Raw genomic sequence first — 19,125 nt, 5'->3', positions numbered from 1 at the left:
CATATTGCACTGCAACTGCAGTTTTAAAATTCCAGAGAAATGAAGATGCCTTGTGCCCTGTGTGAGTTTATGATGAATATTATGTGATTTCTCTAATAAATTATGCGGGGTCGGGTTTGTGGTTGGTCTATTAAGTTGTGCGTGTGTGTGGGGGGGGGGGGGGGGGGGGGGGACTATAGTCTAAACATTCTGATTGATTAATATTGCATTTGTGAAATATGACTAATATTGCATTTGTGAAATATGACTAATATTGCATTTGTGAAATATGACTTAAGGAACAAAATCCACGTTTTTAATCATCTCACAGGGCGGCCATTTTGCCCCTTGCAGTTGACTGAAAATGACGTCACAGTTGCTCAGGGCACAGGGCTCAGGTAACGACCAATCACGGCTCGCCTGTTTTCTGGGTTTGGTCATGTGACTTCGCAAATTGAGCCCTGAGGCACTGTGATGCCATTTTCAGTCGATAGCAAATGGCAAAATGGCCGCTTCCTGAGATAAATGAAAACAGGTGGATTTTTGTATTTTTTATTCATATTCCACAAACCCAATATTAATTAGAATACTGTTTTTAGACGAGTGGGGCTGCATGGAACATTTAGTAAAGGTTTGTTTTTGTTTTTTACTTTTCATTTGAGAAATGCAACATTTGTGTTTTCTTAATTCACTGGGTTTCCTAATCCTAATTATTCTATGCTGCTGTTGCTGTTTTTCATTACTGCGTGCGTGTGTTGGGGGTATCCCGGCCGCACAGAGTGCCATTCATGGTAGCGCTGCCACTGGACGTGACTAAGCACTTTGCTCGGTAGGCTCAAAACCTGCTGAGATCATTATGTATAAGCAATTAAGAAACTCCATTGCAACCTTTCACAGCAAAATGGCCATTAACGTGATGGAAAGCACTAATGAACCTCTCACTCTCTCCTGGCTGATTTGACCGCAGGGGCTCTTAGAGGAGAAGAGGTCACCTTATTTTATGTACTTAGAGTTTGCTAATTGTTCCTTTTTTATTTCATGTGCCCCCCAAATAAAATAAAAGCAGAAGACCTATAGCCAAATTGCAGAGAATCCGTGATATTAAACAGTTGATGTGATTGTGAAGTGCTGGTAATAATCATGCCAAGGCAACAGGCCGCAGGAATGCAAAATCAGCCCTCAAGCCAAGAGTTTAGTTAGCAGGTGGCCTCTTCTATTCACTGAATGTCAACATATTCCATATAACATCTGGACAGGCCAGCCACTGCTTTTAATTACGTGCAATGCAGTCGCTCAATGTTCCAGCATATCAGAAAAAACATATATATAAAAGTTGGAGGGGGGTGTGGGGCAACAGTATGTATCGTGTGTTCCGTGAAGGTCAACACAGTTGTGTAAATAAATATTAATTCTTAACCTTATCCCTATTTCCATGACCTATTTAAAATCCCTGAACAGCCGCTTCCACAGATCGGCTGTTGCACTTCGCTAGAAAATATGCTAATCCTGACAGATGTGCAACAACACTGCAAAGTTTACACGCTCAGCTTTGCTTCCAAAATATGGCTGCAAATGGTGTGATGGATGTGTCTTTCAGTCATAATGTGGAAATGATTGCTTAATAAATTAGAAGCCTTTTTTCGACTGGCAGCCTCGTCGTCATCTCACATTTGTGGTGTAAGGCTAAATGAAATGCTTCTTTACACACTCTGTACCATGAGCACATATCCAAATACACACCTTATGTTTATTCAACTTTTTGTGAATAGTCATTTTTGTACAGGAGAGCCCTTTGCATTGAAAAAAAATATGATGTGGTTATTTTTTGTTTGTTTCAAACTAGAAAAATAGAATATATTTAGAGCACATATTTTGTCCTTATTTACAATGGCATTTTTGTCAAACATGGTTAGAAAGTGCATGGTCCTATGTGCCCCCCCCCCCCCCCACCCCAGTAACACTGATGAAATAATTGTTAGCCCCTCCAGCATTCAATTTGCCCATCACTGGTGTACAGAATACAGGAAAAATTGCATAAATCAATAATAAGCAAATATTAGTATTTACAAGTGGTACATTTATTAAAAATACACAACACCCTACATGTCCAAACATCACATTGAAATAGAGGAGAGCAAGAGGTTTGCAGCGACGGCCACGGAGGAATGACATTGGTCAAATTAAGTGAGCAAAGAACATCACAATTCCACATGGGCTCGAAACAAACAAAGTTATAAAAATGCCTCTCTGCAGTTTTTGTATTACAAAACTCATATTTTCCTCCCCGACATTTGTGATGCCTTTCTGCGTTTTGTGGTACGCTTTTTTTTAACATCCACAGTTCACAATTTGTAATAAAGTAAATAGAAAATGATTATGGAGTACAGCATGTTTTGCTAAGTAATTTGTCACAAAAAGAAGAACACAAAGAATGTGTATCATGATGAATCCAGTGAATAGTTCTCTCTGAGAAGTAACAGATTTTAAAAGTTGTATATGCCGACGGACATAATTATTTGGGATAAAAGTGAAATCAACATTATTATTACTATATAAATATCACATATTCAGTGCTATTTTTGAACAGGGAATAAATTAGGTAATAAAACTCTATATACATAACACTGTACATCACATCACACCCAGAGATGATGTGTTTTCCAAACTATTCCTATTCCAGATAGCATAAATTAAAGTAACCCGCAGGCACTAATGGCAACCACAAGATCTCACCACCATATTTCTATACTTTTTGAGAATGACGTTTGAGCTGTCGTCAAAGTAAAGCACTGAAATAGCATTGAGTTTGGTCGGGGCGCAGCACGGCTTTGGCACATTGTCAGGAAACATTAAATGGACCTATAAAAGACAGCAAATAAAGTGCGCTTTAGAAGAGGTGTGAATGTTGTGACTTTGCAAATGAATTGCGGCGGCTGTGAACATGGCGCTGACATGTCATATGCTGACTGTGTTTGCCATGCAGGTGGAATAAACTTCAGTGGGAACATACCAGAGTTTGGACAATGGCGTGATTGGTTGCGTTCATGTGCGCGTTGAGCGGGAATGAGCATTCGCCGTCACAGTAAAAAGCGGCATAGCCTTCAGGCGCTATGATCCAGTCCTACGGCAGAATGGGAGAGGTTTCATTTGATTATTTATGACAATATCACCATTTAGGGGAGACGTTAAACGGTTTGTCTTACCTGCCAACCCAAATCACGAAAGCTGACATAAAGCTCATGCTTCTTGCAGGCTTGTTTTTGTTCACTTGTGTTATAATCTGAAATAGAAACGGTTTTATTTGAAAGTATGAGAAAAAAAGCAATGGCACAAATGATGAGACTTTGCTAAAGTCAGGAAGAACAACACTGCGTAATGTTAGCTCTCACACAAGCGCTAATGCTACATGACAGCCTTTATAGACCAGTGGAGCAGGGAAGCCTTGCTCTCGTGTAAAGGCTACAAATCAGTGGCAATAACATAGCGAGACAGCACATTTGAACTATCATAACTTTTTATCATAAAGTTTGAAAGCGGCTGGTTTTCAAATTCCAAAATCATTACGAAAGCCACATTACGTTGCACTCATCAAGACAGAATGAGCCAACAACAAACCACAATAAAGGAGAACCAGCCTCTCCTGTAGTTACTTCTCAGCATGTTTGCTCTTTTAGCCTACACAATATCAAAAGTTTCTGACATGCAGTAAAATCCTAAATTCTTGTACGTGTTCCATTAATTTGTATTCATTAATTCCCAACAATGTAATCTCAAATGTATTCCGTAGCATTTCCATTGACTGTACTGTTTCCTACGACGGCATATTAGGGCCATTTTTTTTTAAGAGGGTGGGGGCAATATTCAGAGAAAAAAACTCACGCTTTATAAAGTTGCAAATGTGTGACTTTATGAAGTTGCAAATTTGCAAGAATTTTTTTGGTGTTAATTTGCAACTTCTCTCTATGCGGCCAATGAGGTAACACATTTCTGTTGGTATTATTTACGATGCTGTTGGAAGTAGTGCGTGATTGTTAGCTTGCTAGCACATTAGCAGGCCTATAAAGTAGATGTTAACAGTAATGTGTATATTCTTAATCTTTATGAGAATTATTTATTTCATTACTTAGTATTGTGTACTGTTTTCTGTTTTTTGTATAGCATTAAATGCCTGAAACGGGGAAAAAAATGAAAATCTTTGTCTCATTATTTCGACTGGAGGGAGTAACATAACTATACTGTATGTTGTTATATGTTATAATTTAACCAGGTCCTTCAGAATTTGTACAACTGCAGCATAATATTCATCATGTAAACTCGGATGCATTTGAATACTGCTGACTGGGTTTCACAAATACTAGGTGGTTGCCAGTGGAAAAGCGCCATAACGAGCAGATCTGTGGGTACGAATGATGTACCTTACCTCCAGTTTTCTGTGCCCTTGATGATTCCTGTTGGTGAGTTGATTTATTGCGGTTGTGGTTCTTCTTCTTCCCACCGGCAGCTCTGACCGAGCGTAGCAACACCCCGCTGGCCTTGAAGAAAGCAACCAGGAAGGGCTGCTGGGATTGAGGCCCATTGCGTCCCACAATGCCGGCTGATTTCATGTTGATACTGCGTCCTTTAAAACATAACAATTACAAGGTATATAGAGGGCAAGAAAAGGAAGGACAAGGACACTCCATTGGCTTGTTAACATCATGAGGCAGGACATATGTTACATGTTAAATGCACTCTAAACACTAGCTGCAAAATAATCTGCCTTTACAAACATACTTTAGGTTACTACAGTATGGACAGTCTGACTGACCCTTTTAATAATACATGTTTATTCATGTAATTGTATTTTTATGTCACATTTTTGCATTTCTTTCTGCTAGACCTGATGAAGATGAAGATGGAAAAATCAATTGGTATCGTGTTTTCTTTCTTTAATCTTCAAAAATCTTGCACATTATTAACATGAAAGTTAATGATTACGTGTTAATTTATTATTATGGGGAGGAAAAAGATGACCTTGACATACCATCTAAAGTCTCCACACTTAGTTGGAGGCCCAGATTCTGCTGCGGGTTCATCACCCAGTGGTTACTGGTGGCCGTTATGTCAAACACCAACCAACCACCATCAGATGCTTGAACCCTTTTGGAGTCAAGCAAAAAGGTCTCCGCATCTCTGTAGATGAAAGTACATCTAGTCACCACTAGAACGTCATTATTGCATACACCCTGAAATGACTTCAAACCTTTTACATGCAACGTGTCAATTTGAAAGGGCAGTTTGAGGTTCGTTATCAAGTTTCACTCGTGCTTTTCAGCAGCAGCTCCACTCAGTCGGTCAAATGAATGTGGGCACTTATTTGCTGCATTACAAACCAATTACTAAACTCTTGGGCTTGCCTCAGCTCCAAAGTAAATAAAAACTTTCTGTGCACCTCAGCATTGCAAAGCTCTTATGGGCACATACACACACAAATAACCCATATGGCTCTTTAAAGGTGTTCTCATACGGGATTCAGGAGATGTATGTAAGTTACAATGCAACACAGATAAATGAAGTAAGTGACAGACTTACAGTATCTTAAACGCGTGCCTAAGATCCTACTCTGCAAACAAGCTCAAAGCCAAACACAAAATGTTAGGATCTTCTTCTTCTCCTCATCATGCTGTCATCCTGACTATATTTCTTGAAAATACCTTTATCATTAAAACCAAAAGATGTATGTTCTTTGTGTTGTTTTAAAAGGGTTCCATTGCATCAGTGGTGATTAATTGCAGATGTCAAAGATGTTTTTTGTAGGGCAAAACATCTTTGATTTTTTTTTAACATGGGTCTGACATGAGGCATCAATCATGTAAAAAGGGTATAAAAAAAGAAGAAAAAGAAGAAGAAGAAAACAACTTGTTAATTTGCATCAGGTGCTTTCAAGCAACAGAACAGCTAGAGTAGCTAGCTCTGCGCTTGTGGTCACGTTGTGACAAGGAGCACAGTTTTTCCACATGGCCCCAAACGTTCAGGAGTTAGTCACGTGTTTATTACAGGTGCAATAAAAGCAAACCTCATGAGGAATTCCACATGAAAGTACAGTAGTGAACCTAAATCATGTGCTAATTCATATTGTTTGTGTTATACGACTGTAGATGATGCATATATGCTAAAAAGTTCAAAGTAAAAGAACACATATGACCACATTGCATCTCTCGTCAAATAGCTTGTGGATTTGATTATTTCTATATGCCAGTTGCCGGAAAGCGCAAAATGGACACACTGTTCTTCTTCAACATGGTCATGCGGCGTGACTATATGACAAACTGAAAAGTGTCACTTAAGCCATTGATGACAAGTAGAGTCACAAGAATATATTTTGTAATGTCACAGCCATAAATGACTATAAAATATGACACATGGTATGGAACGATATATGATATATGATATGATCATATCCTATCGTATCATATCATATATATATGACATGACTTGACCACGGTTATGATAGTTTGGGATTTTCCATTATGGACCTTTTTATTATAGTTAGTCTTTACATTGTTTTTTTTTTTTTTTTAATTAACTTTTAGAGCAGGTTTGTTAGTTTTAGTTTTGAATTATTTTTTAATGCTATCTCTTCATTTAGTTATTAGTTGTAGTATTAGTTTCAGTTTTTGGAGTATTTGTCAGGTGCAATATATATATATATAAAGTTTACTAAGTAATGTGTAGGTAAACTACTATTCCCAAACGACTGTTTCACCAAGCTACAATAATAACTGACAAATACGAAAAACTAAAGACATTTCCACTATAATTACAGTTAGTTTTAGTTTTATAAACATAAGTTGTAGTTTCATTTAGTTTTAATTTAATTTAGTTTTTTTTTTTTTCTTTTTTTTTTCATTTCATTAACAAAAATGTTGTTGTTTTTAATTTAGGTTTAGTTATTTCATTAGTTTTTTTTTTTATAACAAAAAAAACCTTAGAGAAGACATGACAAGAGAAGATATGATTTGTTTACCGCAATACAAAGCAGCCCCTGAAGAGATTTGTAATCTAATTTGCAGCCATAGCAGCAGTTTCATCAGATCCGGACATAAACTCTTAAATAAAAAAGAAAAAAAATCCATCATGTCAACTGGATTGGCTCAGGGACTCTAATATAAATCATTATTACTTAACATTACCAAACAGTGCCAGTTTGTATTTTTTCAACTTCCAGTGTGGTTTATATGATTTTGGTTTCAGTAACACTACCTGCAATAGCCTACACCCTGTGAAAACAAATACGCCAACATAAACCTTTCCCCTTTAAGACGGTGGAGTTTATTGACTCTGGCCTATTCAAAGCCCTTGAGGGTCATATCTCCCCTACGATCACCCACACATTTTTTTTTTTTAAAGTCCACTCTTGAGCAGGCCCATGTGCATTCAGCTATGTCACCGTTTAAACTTCCGTTATATAGTGGAAACAGGCAGGTATAGTGGGTATAACCATGACCATGGGGAGCACTATGGAAGCCCCGAACCCTGTAATACGGGCCCTTGTGGTTTTGTCTGGGACTCGGCCAACCAGGCAAGAAACACAAGACGAGTGATAAGTGATGGACCCTCCAAGCTTCATAAGTGGCCAACTTGCTAATGGGCTTCTCTTTATCCGAGAACTATATTTGTAAGGCCGACTTGGTGTGAATGAAGGAGAACAGAGATAGGGATCCGAGGTTGTAAGACAATAGCTGCTACTGTTGCTTGTTTAAAAAAAACGGAAGCATAAGAAACCCTTTCAAACTGTAGTGTTGATATGAAAAGGCAAAATCAAAACAAAACAAAAAACACAAGAATCATTATTTTATTTAATTTAAAGATAATTTTAAAAATAATTATACGATCACAGTCATAAACCCTTTAACTAATTTGAACATTTATAACTGTCATACAAAAGTTAAGAAAAATTCAATAAACAAATAAATTAAGTGTGACAATTAAGTCAACATTATGGTAGGACTTCAAATTGTATTGCTTTTAAGACTTTCCAGATTTGAGGTTCCATTGTTTTTAATGGGAGTTTATGGTTGGCACTTACTTGTTTGGAAACTCCTTAATGACTTGATGAATAGTAACCTTCAGTGTGAGATTGTCAAAGCGCCCATGGCTGCGATCCTTATAGATGCGAAACTCAGCAGCGGTGACCGCCTCTCCCTCCGGGATCTGAGTCAGATCAAAACGGAACTCCTTGTAGTGTCTTCGTTGGTGAGAGAAATCTTTATCTTTCTCCACTGGGAAGGAAAATAGTACAGTGTGAATTTCATTTCTATAACCACAAAATACAACTTCACACCTCCTGAACATATTGTACGAACACAACGGGGGGGAAGTAGGTAATTTTTCATATCTTCTTACATTCCTGCTCCAAACCAAACATTTTGACTCCCAACAAAAGCACTTTCCACTTCATTAAATCAGTCAAATGAATACAGGTAGTGGTTCCCAGACAGGCCCTCCACTGTGTGCCTAACTGCATTCTGTGGCCATGATGAATGAGCTGTCAGTTAAGAAAAACAAGCTGATTTAAATTAAAGACACTTTGCTGTGCTCCTCATGACAGAGAAGAGAGCAAACGGGATTCCTCAAAGTCATGTGAGTCTCTGCTTGACCCTCATTGCTGACCTTGAGATGACCTTCTTTTATAATACCATAATACCATAATTCTGTAAATAGTGGCCTTTGGTAATAGACATATTTCAGTTGAAACACACAAGACACCTGAATGGACATGTAATAAAAGCTAAAGAGGCTAAGCATATTGAAATGTAGTTGCTAACCAAAACAGCAGAACCTGCGTTCCAGTTGAATGTGCTGCTCCGCAGTTTTGTGTGCCTCCATCTTGACGACACGGCACCGGATTGGTTCCGCCCCTTCTGACTTTGTTTCTTGCAATTTCACAGAATTTTCAGCATGACAGTCCTTTTATTTTGCTATGAATTTCACGTGAGATGCATGGTACTCTTTTCATCAAGCAACATTACATTTTTGTTGTCATCCATCCATTTATGGAACACTTGTTCTCATACGATGATGATAATGAGCTAGAGCCTGTCCCACCAGACTGTGGGTGATAGGTCAATTGCACAGTTATCAAAATATTATTCTCTGTTTATTTACTATTATTAAAAAATTGAACCAATAAAGGCCTCTGTCTTCTCTGCTGTCTGATCCCCCCCCCCCCCCCCCCCCCCCCAAAGTGATGTGTTTGAAAGGTTGTGAACTGCGGTGTGGGATGTGGCATCCTACATCCTTGCTTGGGCAGTGGATTGGCTGGCATCTGCGGTGATACCATGCAGCGCACTTTCCTGATATTTTATCGCGAGGGGACGCCTGCGGCTACTTAGCACAAACAGGTCAGAGGTCAGGTCTGACTCTTTCCCCGCTGAGTGTGTTCCATTAAAGGAGCCACAGGCAGTAATTTGAAGCAGAAGAGCCCCCGAGCATTAAACATTCCACTTTCAAGTAGAGAAGAGTTCAGTGATAGTGTCATCTGATTAAGGTGGGCTGCGTCCAGTCTTGATTAATGCAATGCTTAAACAAACTAATCATCAATAACTGTCGCATATTTTTTGAAAAATAGCAGATTTAGGATAAGCCTTGTCACATAGTGTATAGCTGCTTGTAAGAAAGCTGAGGTCAGTAGCTATATGTGTACTGTAATAAAGACAGAGGCCCATTGAACACTTCACTGACAGTCACCAGAACGAGAGCAGAGCTTTTAAGGCTGACAATGTACATGCCCCGGTGGAGCGTTAAGTGGAAGCAGATGGGCTCGGGCCAAGGTGAGTTACTGCCAAGCAACTCGACACAAATTCAGTAATACTGAAAAAAAAAAAAGATTGAGCATGTCAGCACCAGAACCTTACAGAGATGATCTTGTGGGACCGTCATCATCCAATTTGTGTGGAACATTATCATTTATCATTAATTTGGAAAGCGGCAATTGGACACAAGATGAAACATGAATTGAAGTAAAGTACTGAAGTAAAGGTATCTGTCAATATCAGCCCCACCGCCTTCTCCTTTAAATGGCAGGAAATAATTAAGACCAATTTTCTCAAGGTCAGACAGTCATCTGATAAGTCGCACTGAACTGCAGGCCCAAAGGTCACAGCTACTGAACAAACACAGCAATTATAGAGATCAGCAGTCTTTTACACCAAAGCAGCACAAATGCATGCAATGTTGAAAGGCATTTGAACATTAAGGTCAAACGACTCGAGGCTCATATCCCACAATGAAATTATGTGCACATTCTATGCATCATATTCAATTGAAAAATGGATGAAAGGTGATTGCCACTCGAAAGATCTATTTAGATCAGTAGTCCATAACCTTGTTGAACCCCACCGGTTTCCTATGCGCATTCACTGAACCCTTTTTTACTGACAAATAAAATCTGATTTATTTATTTTTTCAAACTCAAAATATAGTTATAGGGTTTACTGGTGAGCAAAATGAACACTGAGAGTAGCCTTTTCATAAAATCTGGCTCCTCTTCACCTTGAATTTAGAAGTGTTGTGTTCTTGTATTGCCCATCTCTAAAGTTTTGCTACACAACTAGTTGTGCTTGACTAGTATTGCTCAACTTGACATTACAAATCATCATGTTAGGATGCTGACTCAACTCTTTGCACTTTAAATTAATCACCTCTGTCTTTTTTTTTTCTCATGGAACCCAGGGGCGGCAGACAGTAATGAGGCCCCAGAATTGAACCCTGTGGAACACTACACGTTCTGTTATAAGTGTGAATTCGTATTTGTCATTTTTGCTCGATGTAGTTAAGTGTGAAGGGATCACAATGTACCATTACAACAACGTGCATAATAATTATTCATTTGACCTTGATGAACAGACAAAACAGTCAAAACATTCCCTTGGATTCCAATAGTTAGCCCAATCATTAACATTACAAAACTGAAAGCAAAATATAAAATTCGGTATTTGATTCATGTTTTGTTGCATTTGGTTGAACTCTCTTACCTATATTGACAAAACTCATCACCATGTCCGCATCATTGAGAAAGTTGTTGTCATGTGCTGTGGTGAGAGCCGGGCTTTGACCCAGCAGGGGGGCAGCTCTGTAGGACTGGGCCACACGGTTGTAGCCCACATGCTGGGGACTGTAGTAACCCTTCCTTGCGAGCCCTTGGGCCTTGGCGATGTGGCTCTTCCCTGCACCTTGCGGCACCCCCTCTTCCTCCACGGCCATGGCGTTGTAAAGGTCGAGCATGAAGAGCGGCGCGGAGGATGCTTGTTTCCCGGGAGAGAAGGGCCTCGGCCGGTGAGGCAAGCCCAGAATGGAGAGGATCTCCCTCTGGATCTCCCGTCGTTCGTGATTGCGCAACTTCCTGTAGATAAAACTGGAGTGCACATGGTTGTCACTGAAGGCGCAATGAGCGCAGGTCAGGAAAGTCAAGCAGCTCCAAGTAAGTCCAAGCACCGCACGGCTCCAAGGGGACATGTTGCTCACTTTAGGCTCACAAGTTCAACTACATTGCACTGTGTGGAAGACCTTGAGCAGATATCCAGAGAGGAATCGTGGACGCATGGAGGAAGCAGCACAGCGTCCAGCCTGGTAACTGGGGAGAACTGAGAGGAGACAAATGAGGTATCAGCTTGCAGCCGAAGAGGCACTCCTTCTCTTTTTCCTTCTTCTGCTCAATTTTATACTCATCCACGGCCCATCCAAAGCCTCACTGACTATTTATGGTCTTGTGACAGCGTCCCTCACCTCACGCGTCTTTGATGAAGAAGGGAAAAAAACAACAACATATAGCTACGCCCAAAAAGGTCGGCAGGAGTGTCCCCGGAATGAAGTTGTAGTGGAAGAGTCAACTTTTGCCCCTGCACTCACTTTTCTCCCCCCACAGAGAGAGAGAGAGAGAGAGAAAGAGAGAGAGAGATATGGGGGGGGGGGGGGGGTGCTGAATGTTACCCTCTGCGAACATCCCACACTCCACTTTTAGTTTGTGCATCCACCTCTAGAGGCCGCAATAAAAATGTCACAACCCCACTCCCACGGTGTACATGTAAACGGAGACACTTGAAATTTGAGAGCCTGTCCTAACTAGTGAAAGAATAGTGGCCGAGCCTTTTAATCACCTCGACTTATTGAAGTCACTATGGCTGCAGCGCACACACACAATGCATTGGATGCAGGTTTTATACTGAATGCTATGACAAATGGTCCACTGAGGAGATATGAAGCCATCTTACACTTCGACAAACTACTACAAGTGTGATCCTCTGATCTGAATGCCACTACTGTGAAACAACAGTGCCAGAATAAAGAATTGCACACAGCCATATGTGCATAAGGCTAAATTATATCCAGCTGCATCCATATCTAAATTTGCACCTAAAATAAAGCACAAAAAAAATGCTGAGGAAAAATGACATTCATAAACTACCTTCAAAGGAGCTACCTGAATTTAATCAAGATTTTATTAATTCAATTTAAAACAACAACAACAACAGACTTATATTACCGGTAATATGGTTGGTCAATGTTGGAACAAGTAAGCTATAGATTCCATGACAATGACCAACAGCACCACCTAGTGTATAATACAGTACAAACACGTCTCTTCTGCCTCTGTGTAACAAGTTAAGAATATTTTTGTTTACTAACTCTTCACCACCAGCCAGCCATCTTTTTTCGAAGGAATGTTTTCCTGTGACGTCATTTTAGAGGTAGTTTCATTGTTTTGTTCCGGTGTTTGGTTAGAAAGATTTGATAGCCAGTGTCAAAAAATGGTGAAATATAGGTGGGGTAAGGAACTAAATCCCATTTTACTGTTTACCAGAACCATTTTTTAATCAGAAGACTGAACATTTATCAAGGAAGACAGAAATTGTGGCTTGAACAAATTAAGAGTTTGTCATGCTATCCAGTCTATACATCAATATTTGTTTTGAACACTTCGTTAAAGGTAAGCTTTAACGCATGTTACTGTATGTAACGAACCGGTATTGCGTGATGATCATGCGTCCTTGAGCCACCACCCTTATCGGTTGTGAACCAAGAACTCTTAAGTAAAACGGATTTACAAACTATATATTTTACGTTGGATATTGGTCTATTTTCGATTACCCAGATGGCAGCTGACTTCCACCATGCTAACCACTATCTAGGCCATTAAGTGAAGCAGTCTGTTTTATTTCTGCTTGTCTTTACAGACAGTTAATCGGTGAGAGTCTGAGAGATGTTTGATTTGTGTAGGAATTGTGTTTGTTTATGGCAGCAATTTCGTCATTGTGTTGTGTCTTTGAACTTGCATCCAAGATTTCTCTGTATTCTGTCACCTTTTTATTCCTCATCTTGGCTCAACATGTGTAACATAGTTGATACACTGAATGGGGTAATACAGATAGAACGAGTGAACTGACACGAACATCGATCTACTCAGTATCGGTAGTCAATCTTTTGTTATCTGCCAATTCCCCCAAATTTGTGGAAAGATTCTCCATTCTTATGCATCAGCTGGCAGACTACAAGGAAGCACTATCATGTGAAAAATGTGAAAAGCCAAAGGTTAAGCAGAGCTATAGTGTTAGAAGATTAGCATTAGCTAACAGCATTATCAGCGTGAGCTTCTGGTAACTGGCGCATATTAACCCATTCTGCATCATTGTCGAAACGAGATATTCATGTATTGCCCTTTAAAACTGAGTTCTGATTTAATTTTGGGGAGGTCTGCGGCCTCCTACCTTGGGTTTAAAGGGTTTTAGGGTCATTTGGAAGGATTCAAGTCCATGAATCCTATTGTTAGGCACCTGCCAGACAATAAAAAAGGCGGAAAATCCTCCTTTAAAATTGGGATCTGATGTTATTTTCAGTTGCTCAAAGGTCATCCACTTTGGGTTTGGAAGGTCTTTGGGCCATTTGGAGGAATTTAGGCATGCGGCAGCGTCTGCCATGAATCCGTCCATCCATGCTTCCATTATCTGTACTGCTTATATTAAATTGTTGAGCAAACTGAAAATATGGTTTTAAGATGGTCAAAAATTGCACACCAGTGGTATCCTTTTCTTGAAATAACGACAACATAACTTGAAAAAAGTGTTTAATTTGAATACATTTGAACACATGATACATCATAAAAAATACAAAAGGAAATCATGGCAATGCTAAAAATCTACAATTATAACCCAGAATTATAAATAATAAAACAATTTGCTACAGTAATGAAGGGCCCCATAAGTATAAAAAAAAAACATAATTCCAGCCTATTTTACAATCATTGCTATTCATCATTGTGTAATAACATGGCGATTGTATAGAAAGTTGATTCATAATGCTTTATAAACAAAAAATAATGCCACTGAATAATTAGCTACAGGCAGCCAATTAAACATTTTTAACTGAATATACAGTATTTACTGTACATAAATAGATTGTGGATGTTGATCATGCATTTTGACTTTGAGCATTTTTCAGTGTTTCTCAAAATGTTTTAAACATGGACCACTTATCAATTCAGTAAATGCATTGTTGTCTCTTTTCTACCACAACCATCCAGTCCCAATTTTTTGCATTTTTTGCATTACGGGTTCTTTTAAATACAAATACACAAGGTGAGGTGGGGTGGTCACAATTTGAGAAACACTGGTCCATGTTATAAGCTGTCAATTTGGGGCCCCATCATGCAGCAATCCATCACCAGGGGGCAATATGGGATCATGTACCAGCCATACAACCCAAAGACCGATTCAAAGCTAAACTAAGAAAATTGTGACGTGTTGCAAGGTGCCTTTTGCCTATTTTTCTTCAGGGCAATGACTTAAGAATAACAAAACTAGACAAATGATAATGAAAAAATGTTTGGTGCAATCTCACTCTGGTAATTGTCAGATATCACGGAAAGCGGATATAAAAGTCTACACACCCCTAAATAAAATTCCAGATTATTCTATGTAATGTGTGATAAACAAAATTTTCCATATTTCAACTGAAAAAGATCAATCAATTTATATATATATATATATATATATATATATATATATATACAAATATATATATATATATATTTATTTATTTTTTAAAGGCAAATACTCTCCTGACTGATAGATGACTGACTGAAAATGATTCTTTGTCTCATTTGTTTACATCACAAAGCTGGCATTTTAACAGTTGTATGTAGACTTTGTATAATGCCTATATTTAAAAGTGGTCCATTTGTTACTGCACCAGAGGACAACTGTAAGGATGAGATCTTCCTGAGAATGGCTGTTTGCTTCACACCAGCCTCACACTGGTGAACTGTGTCAATAGTTTGGTCCTTTGCTGTAGTAGGACCGCCTCATCAAGCTATTATAGCATAAGGATGGGTCACACACCCCAGGCTGGCCAGGTGTGCCGGGATTACCTCTTTTGCCCTCTGCTCCGTTTAGACCAGGTGGGCCAGGCTGACCTGAGATTCCCGGTTTGCCATAGCCCTGAGGACCTACAGGACCTGTCCGATAAATATGACCTTGTCATCATCAAAGGCTAAGCAGACTAAGCAATCAAATATAAAAGGCTAGAGGGGAAAAAAGGTTGATGAAGCATCTTACCTGGAGGCCCAGGTGGTCCTTGATCTCCATGTATGGTGCGCCCTAAGCTTCCCTTTTCACCCTTAGTCCCAGGATCTCCTACAAACGTACATGCACAATTATCCTTGTTAGAACGTTTTCTGAACAATAAAAAGAGTAGTAAATTTTATGTATTTTTTTTTACCTTTTATCCCATTAATACCGGGTATCCCTGAACGACCACGGTAGCCTGGCTGCCCCCTGGCACCAGATAGGCCAGGTAGTCCCCTGAGGCCCTGGGGCCCTGTCAGACCTGGTACACCGGGTGCTCCAGGAAGGCCGTGGCAACTGGCACAGCCGCTTGACTGGTGGCTCAGCAACATTGACGGCAGTTCAGCTACGATAAATGGAAGAGAGAATATTTCATATGTATGTTTTGAGATGATTTCTCACAAACAAAGAAGACCCGACACACTTACACTGAAGAATCTCTCTGCAAACTTGGCGAATGCGCATGTCTGAAATTTCACCTACCTGGAGTGACACAAGTCACAAACATGAACATGCATCATGATGAAAGACACCGGAAGTCAAAGTGTGCCAAACATACAGATCTTCCCTCCGGGCCAGGTTGTCCCGCAGGACCTGTGTCCCCCCGAGGGCCTCGAGGTCCCGTTTGGCCAAGCTGTCCTGGCAGTCCAGGGCGGCCTGTATGACCGTCTTGGCCTCTCTGACCCGAATCCCCTGTTGTCCCTTTCTAGCAAAAACACAAGGCCAGTGTTAGAGGTGAACATCATATTTGACAAAGTTTTCCAGCGTGATTAGGTCCACATACCTCCCCTTTTAGTCCGCTCAGACCTTGTGAGCCCTGTTGGACAAACATAAATGGATTTGGTAATTACAAAGTTCTCAGACTGCACCAATAGTAATCACAAAGTAGTACATATGCAGTACTCTGGTACCCAACCACTAGATCTTGAACCAGTCCTAAGATTGAGAAACATTCTGTTTCCTGAAACCCAACGGGTCAAAATGAACTCACGTGAGTCCCCGATTTTCCATCGGCTCCCTTTTCGCCTTTCATTCCCTTAAAGCAAAACACATTCAATCATCTGTAATTAAAACACAGCGGAATGTTAACACTTCATCAATAAAGCATATGAGTAAATATGAATCACAGCGTCAATCACTTGCTTATTTTATTATGCATCGTAACCTAAAGGAAATACTGCTCACTTCCCAGAAATGTTTTGTAAACCTTCTGCAGTGCAGGCAGGCTATGAATTATGGAGTTCAACACTGAAGTGTGATACACTTTATAACTAAGAGAAAATAACTATGGAATTTGTTTACAGTCTTACCATATCTCCTCTTTCACCTGCATGTCCCCTTTCTCCCTAATAGAATAGAAAATAATACATATTATTACATTAGTAACATTGTAATAGTTTAATGATGTCAGTGCCACGGAAATACCTTGCTTCCCTTTAGGCCGGGCACCGCTGGGTGACCCGGCTGACCTGCTTGACCAGGATCACCTGGTCTGCCCTTTAAAAGCAAAGCACAGGAAATTAGGAAAGAACACTCATTTTGACGCTTTGTTTTCAGATCCAAAAGATATAACAAATTTGCAAAAGTTCGTGTCTTTATTCATTAGAAGATAAGTGACAGTAGCAGCATACCATGGAACCTGGTATCCCTTGTTTTCCTGGACTTCCATTTTCACCCTTACTGCCCTGTGAAAATAGTTACAGATAGCAGAACTGCATTAGTCTTTATATGGTACATTATGAATTTGTATATTGTAATGTATTTCCCAAGCGTAAGCATCAGTTGTTGAACACTTTTATTAGGTTTGTGGAAGCTTTTACATGTTTGTTTGTTTTATTGTAGCCAGGGCCACTATTTGAGAAAATATGGTTTAATTAAAAATACTTTATATAATTATAATAATTCCCATGGTGTTGAATATCATGATGGTATTATGGATACCTTTGGGCCAATATTTCCTTTTAAACCAGGAGGACCGGCCGGGCCAATCTCCCCCTGTAAAGAGAATAAATCCATACATTTGCAAAATGGTTCAGAAAAAGTACATATTAAAATTCAAATTAATGGTCAAACATTAGTTTACAGGTGATCCATCTGATCCTGGTGGGCCCCTTGATCCCGGAAAACCAGCTTCTCCCTTAAACAAAAGTATACAGTATTATACAGACATGCGCTAAGTGGCTAATTGCATGCACTGAAGTGAGAGAAAGGCAAAAACTCACTTTTTGTCCGGTGAGACCGGCTACCCCTGGAAAACCAGGCATACCCTAATATAATAGAAAATAATCAAATTAGATCATGTATTTAAAAATGTGGAATGTAATAATAATAATAATAATTTCATATTATTAAAGCAACAATAATTTCCATACTAGCGTGACAAAAAATAAAGATTTATTTATGGTTTGAGCCATTTATCAATACCTACAGTCAAAATATGCCTTACTCTCAACTAATAATTTCACACACACACAAAATACAACACAAACTACCTGCGATGGAGATCTTGTGCAATGTGATAACCTTCAATTGATGGGACTGCACATATGCACACTAATGTTTTCAGTACTGTATGTTGCACATAGCAAGAGCAACAAATCTTGACCATGGAGGAAAAATTCTTGAAATGTTAAATGTGCAGAATGTGCTGGTACTAGCAAGAAAGAAATTAACCCCTATTTAGAATGCACTTGGGAAAAACAATGACAGCAATATAAATGTAATAAAAAACACACTGAACATTTTTGTGGTGCACAGTGCTGCCACTAAATCCCAGAGAAAAGCTTTTTGTTGTTGTTTTCTGCTGCGATAAAGTCTTCCAGATGCATAGTGGGAGACCCCGACTAAGAATCCACAATTTGACAATACAAGTATATTGATCAGTGATCAGATTGGTCAAGTTGCCAGAGAAGACCCACCATATATTTACATGTATCGTGTTCTATAGGCGAATAACTTGCATGTGCGTTGGACTTGGTTGAGCAAAATGAGGATGCTATCATGTACTAAATCTGTCACTGTGGATAGCCTCTTTGTTCATGGGTGCGTGGGGATGGCCTGTAGCCTTGTGGAGCAACTGAGTCATGTTTTATAGACCCATCATAGACTCTGGACAAGACTTCTAATCATGAGCAGTGGGATTGTGGCCCAGTTAAAACACTTTCCTCCAAAAACAGACTTGCCAGAGCAGAGCAGCTTTCCCTCGATTAGTCATTTTATGGCTTTCGATTGGAGCCAGAGACTTCTTACGTAACAGGGTTATCCTGGGATACTTTACAGGGGAAATACCCCTATATTTCAACATTGTCAAGGGTACTCACCATCTTTGTCCCTTCACCAGTTTGAGTCAAACAACCATCAACAACAATCATGCATTTTGTATAATCCATCTAACAAATTTTCAACTCTATAAAGGACCGTTTACTATGACGTCGAACCAATTCCTGGAGCTACGGTCCCCCTCCAAATGTATTAGAACATTGTTCCAATACCAAGGCCTATTCCTTTATTTATTTAGTTTATATATATATATATATATATATATATA

General features: G+C 39.4%; 2 protein-coding genes across 4 annotated transcripts in view; both read right to left on the bottom strand.

The window, feature by feature from the left end:
* Window positions 1-2,093: 2,093 nt before the first annotated feature.
* bmp5 (bone morphogenetic protein 5) lies at window positions 2,094-11,831 on the bottom strand. 2 transcript variants are annotated; one of them, XM_086092555.1, is made up of 8 exons: window positions 11,746-11,831; window positions 10,995-11,603; window positions 8,048-8,240; window positions 5,003-5,151; window positions 4,400-4,597; window positions 3,183-3,259; window positions 2,990-3,100; window positions 2,094-2,838 (listed from the first exon to the last, which is right to left on the bottom strand). In XM_086092555.1, exons 2-8 carry the CDS (start codon window positions 11,473-11,475, stop codon window positions 2,689-2,691), a joined length of 1,359 nt encoding a protein of 452 aa, XP_085948681.1. In that variant the 5' UTR covers window positions 11,476-11,603; window positions 11,746-11,831; the 3' UTR covers window positions 2,094-2,688. The 2 variants fall into 2 exon arrangements, with proteins under 2 accessions (XP_085948681.1, XP_085948680.1); XM_086092554.1 differs by having other exon boundaries at window positions 10,995-11,825.
* Window positions 11,832-15,074: 3,243 nt separating this feature from the next.
* col21a1 (collagen, type XXI, alpha 1) overlaps window positions 15,075-19,125 on the bottom strand; it is an 18,506-nt gene continuing 14,455 nt past the window's right edge. The window contains exons 16-28 of one of the 2 annotated variants that reach the window (XM_086093352.1): window positions 17,801-17,845; window positions 17,662-17,715; window positions 17,520-17,573; window positions 17,210-17,263; window positions 17,004-17,075; window positions 16,889-16,924; window positions 16,570-16,614; window positions 16,363-16,395; window positions 16,138-16,284; window positions 16,007-16,061; window positions 15,733-15,924; window positions 15,570-15,647; window positions 15,075-15,469 (exon numbers count right to left, since the gene is read on the bottom strand). In XM_086093352.1, the coding sequence (XP_085949478.1) occupies window positions 15,282-15,469; window positions 15,570-15,647; window positions 15,733-15,924; window positions 16,007-16,061; window positions 16,138-16,284; window positions 16,363-16,395; window positions 16,570-16,614; window positions 16,889-16,924; window positions 17,004-17,075; window positions 17,210-17,263; window positions 17,520-17,573; window positions 17,662-17,715; window positions 17,801-17,845 (1,053 nt within the window). In that variant the 3' untranslated portion in view covers window positions 15,075-15,281. The remainder of the gene's footprint in view (window positions 15,470-15,569; window positions 15,648-15,732; window positions 15,925-16,006; window positions 16,062-16,137; window positions 16,285-16,362; window positions 16,396-16,569; window positions 16,615-16,888; window positions 16,925-17,003; window positions 17,076-17,209; window positions 17,264-17,519; window positions 17,574-17,661; window positions 17,716-17,800; window positions 17,846-19,125) is intronic. The other variant, XM_086093353.1, reaches the window with a different exon arrangement.

The sequence above is a fragment of the Leptonotus elevatus genome, chromosome 13 (assembly GCF_054856555.1).
Source record: "Leptonotus elevatus isolate MCC_2025b chromosome 13, RoL_Lele_1.0, whole genome shotgun sequence".
NCBI classification, from domain to species: domain Eukaryota; kingdom Metazoa; phylum Chordata; class Actinopteri; order Syngnathiformes; family Syngnathidae; genus Leptonotus; species Leptonotus elevatus.
This window is presented reverse-complemented; position numbering and strand designations above follow the sequence as displayed.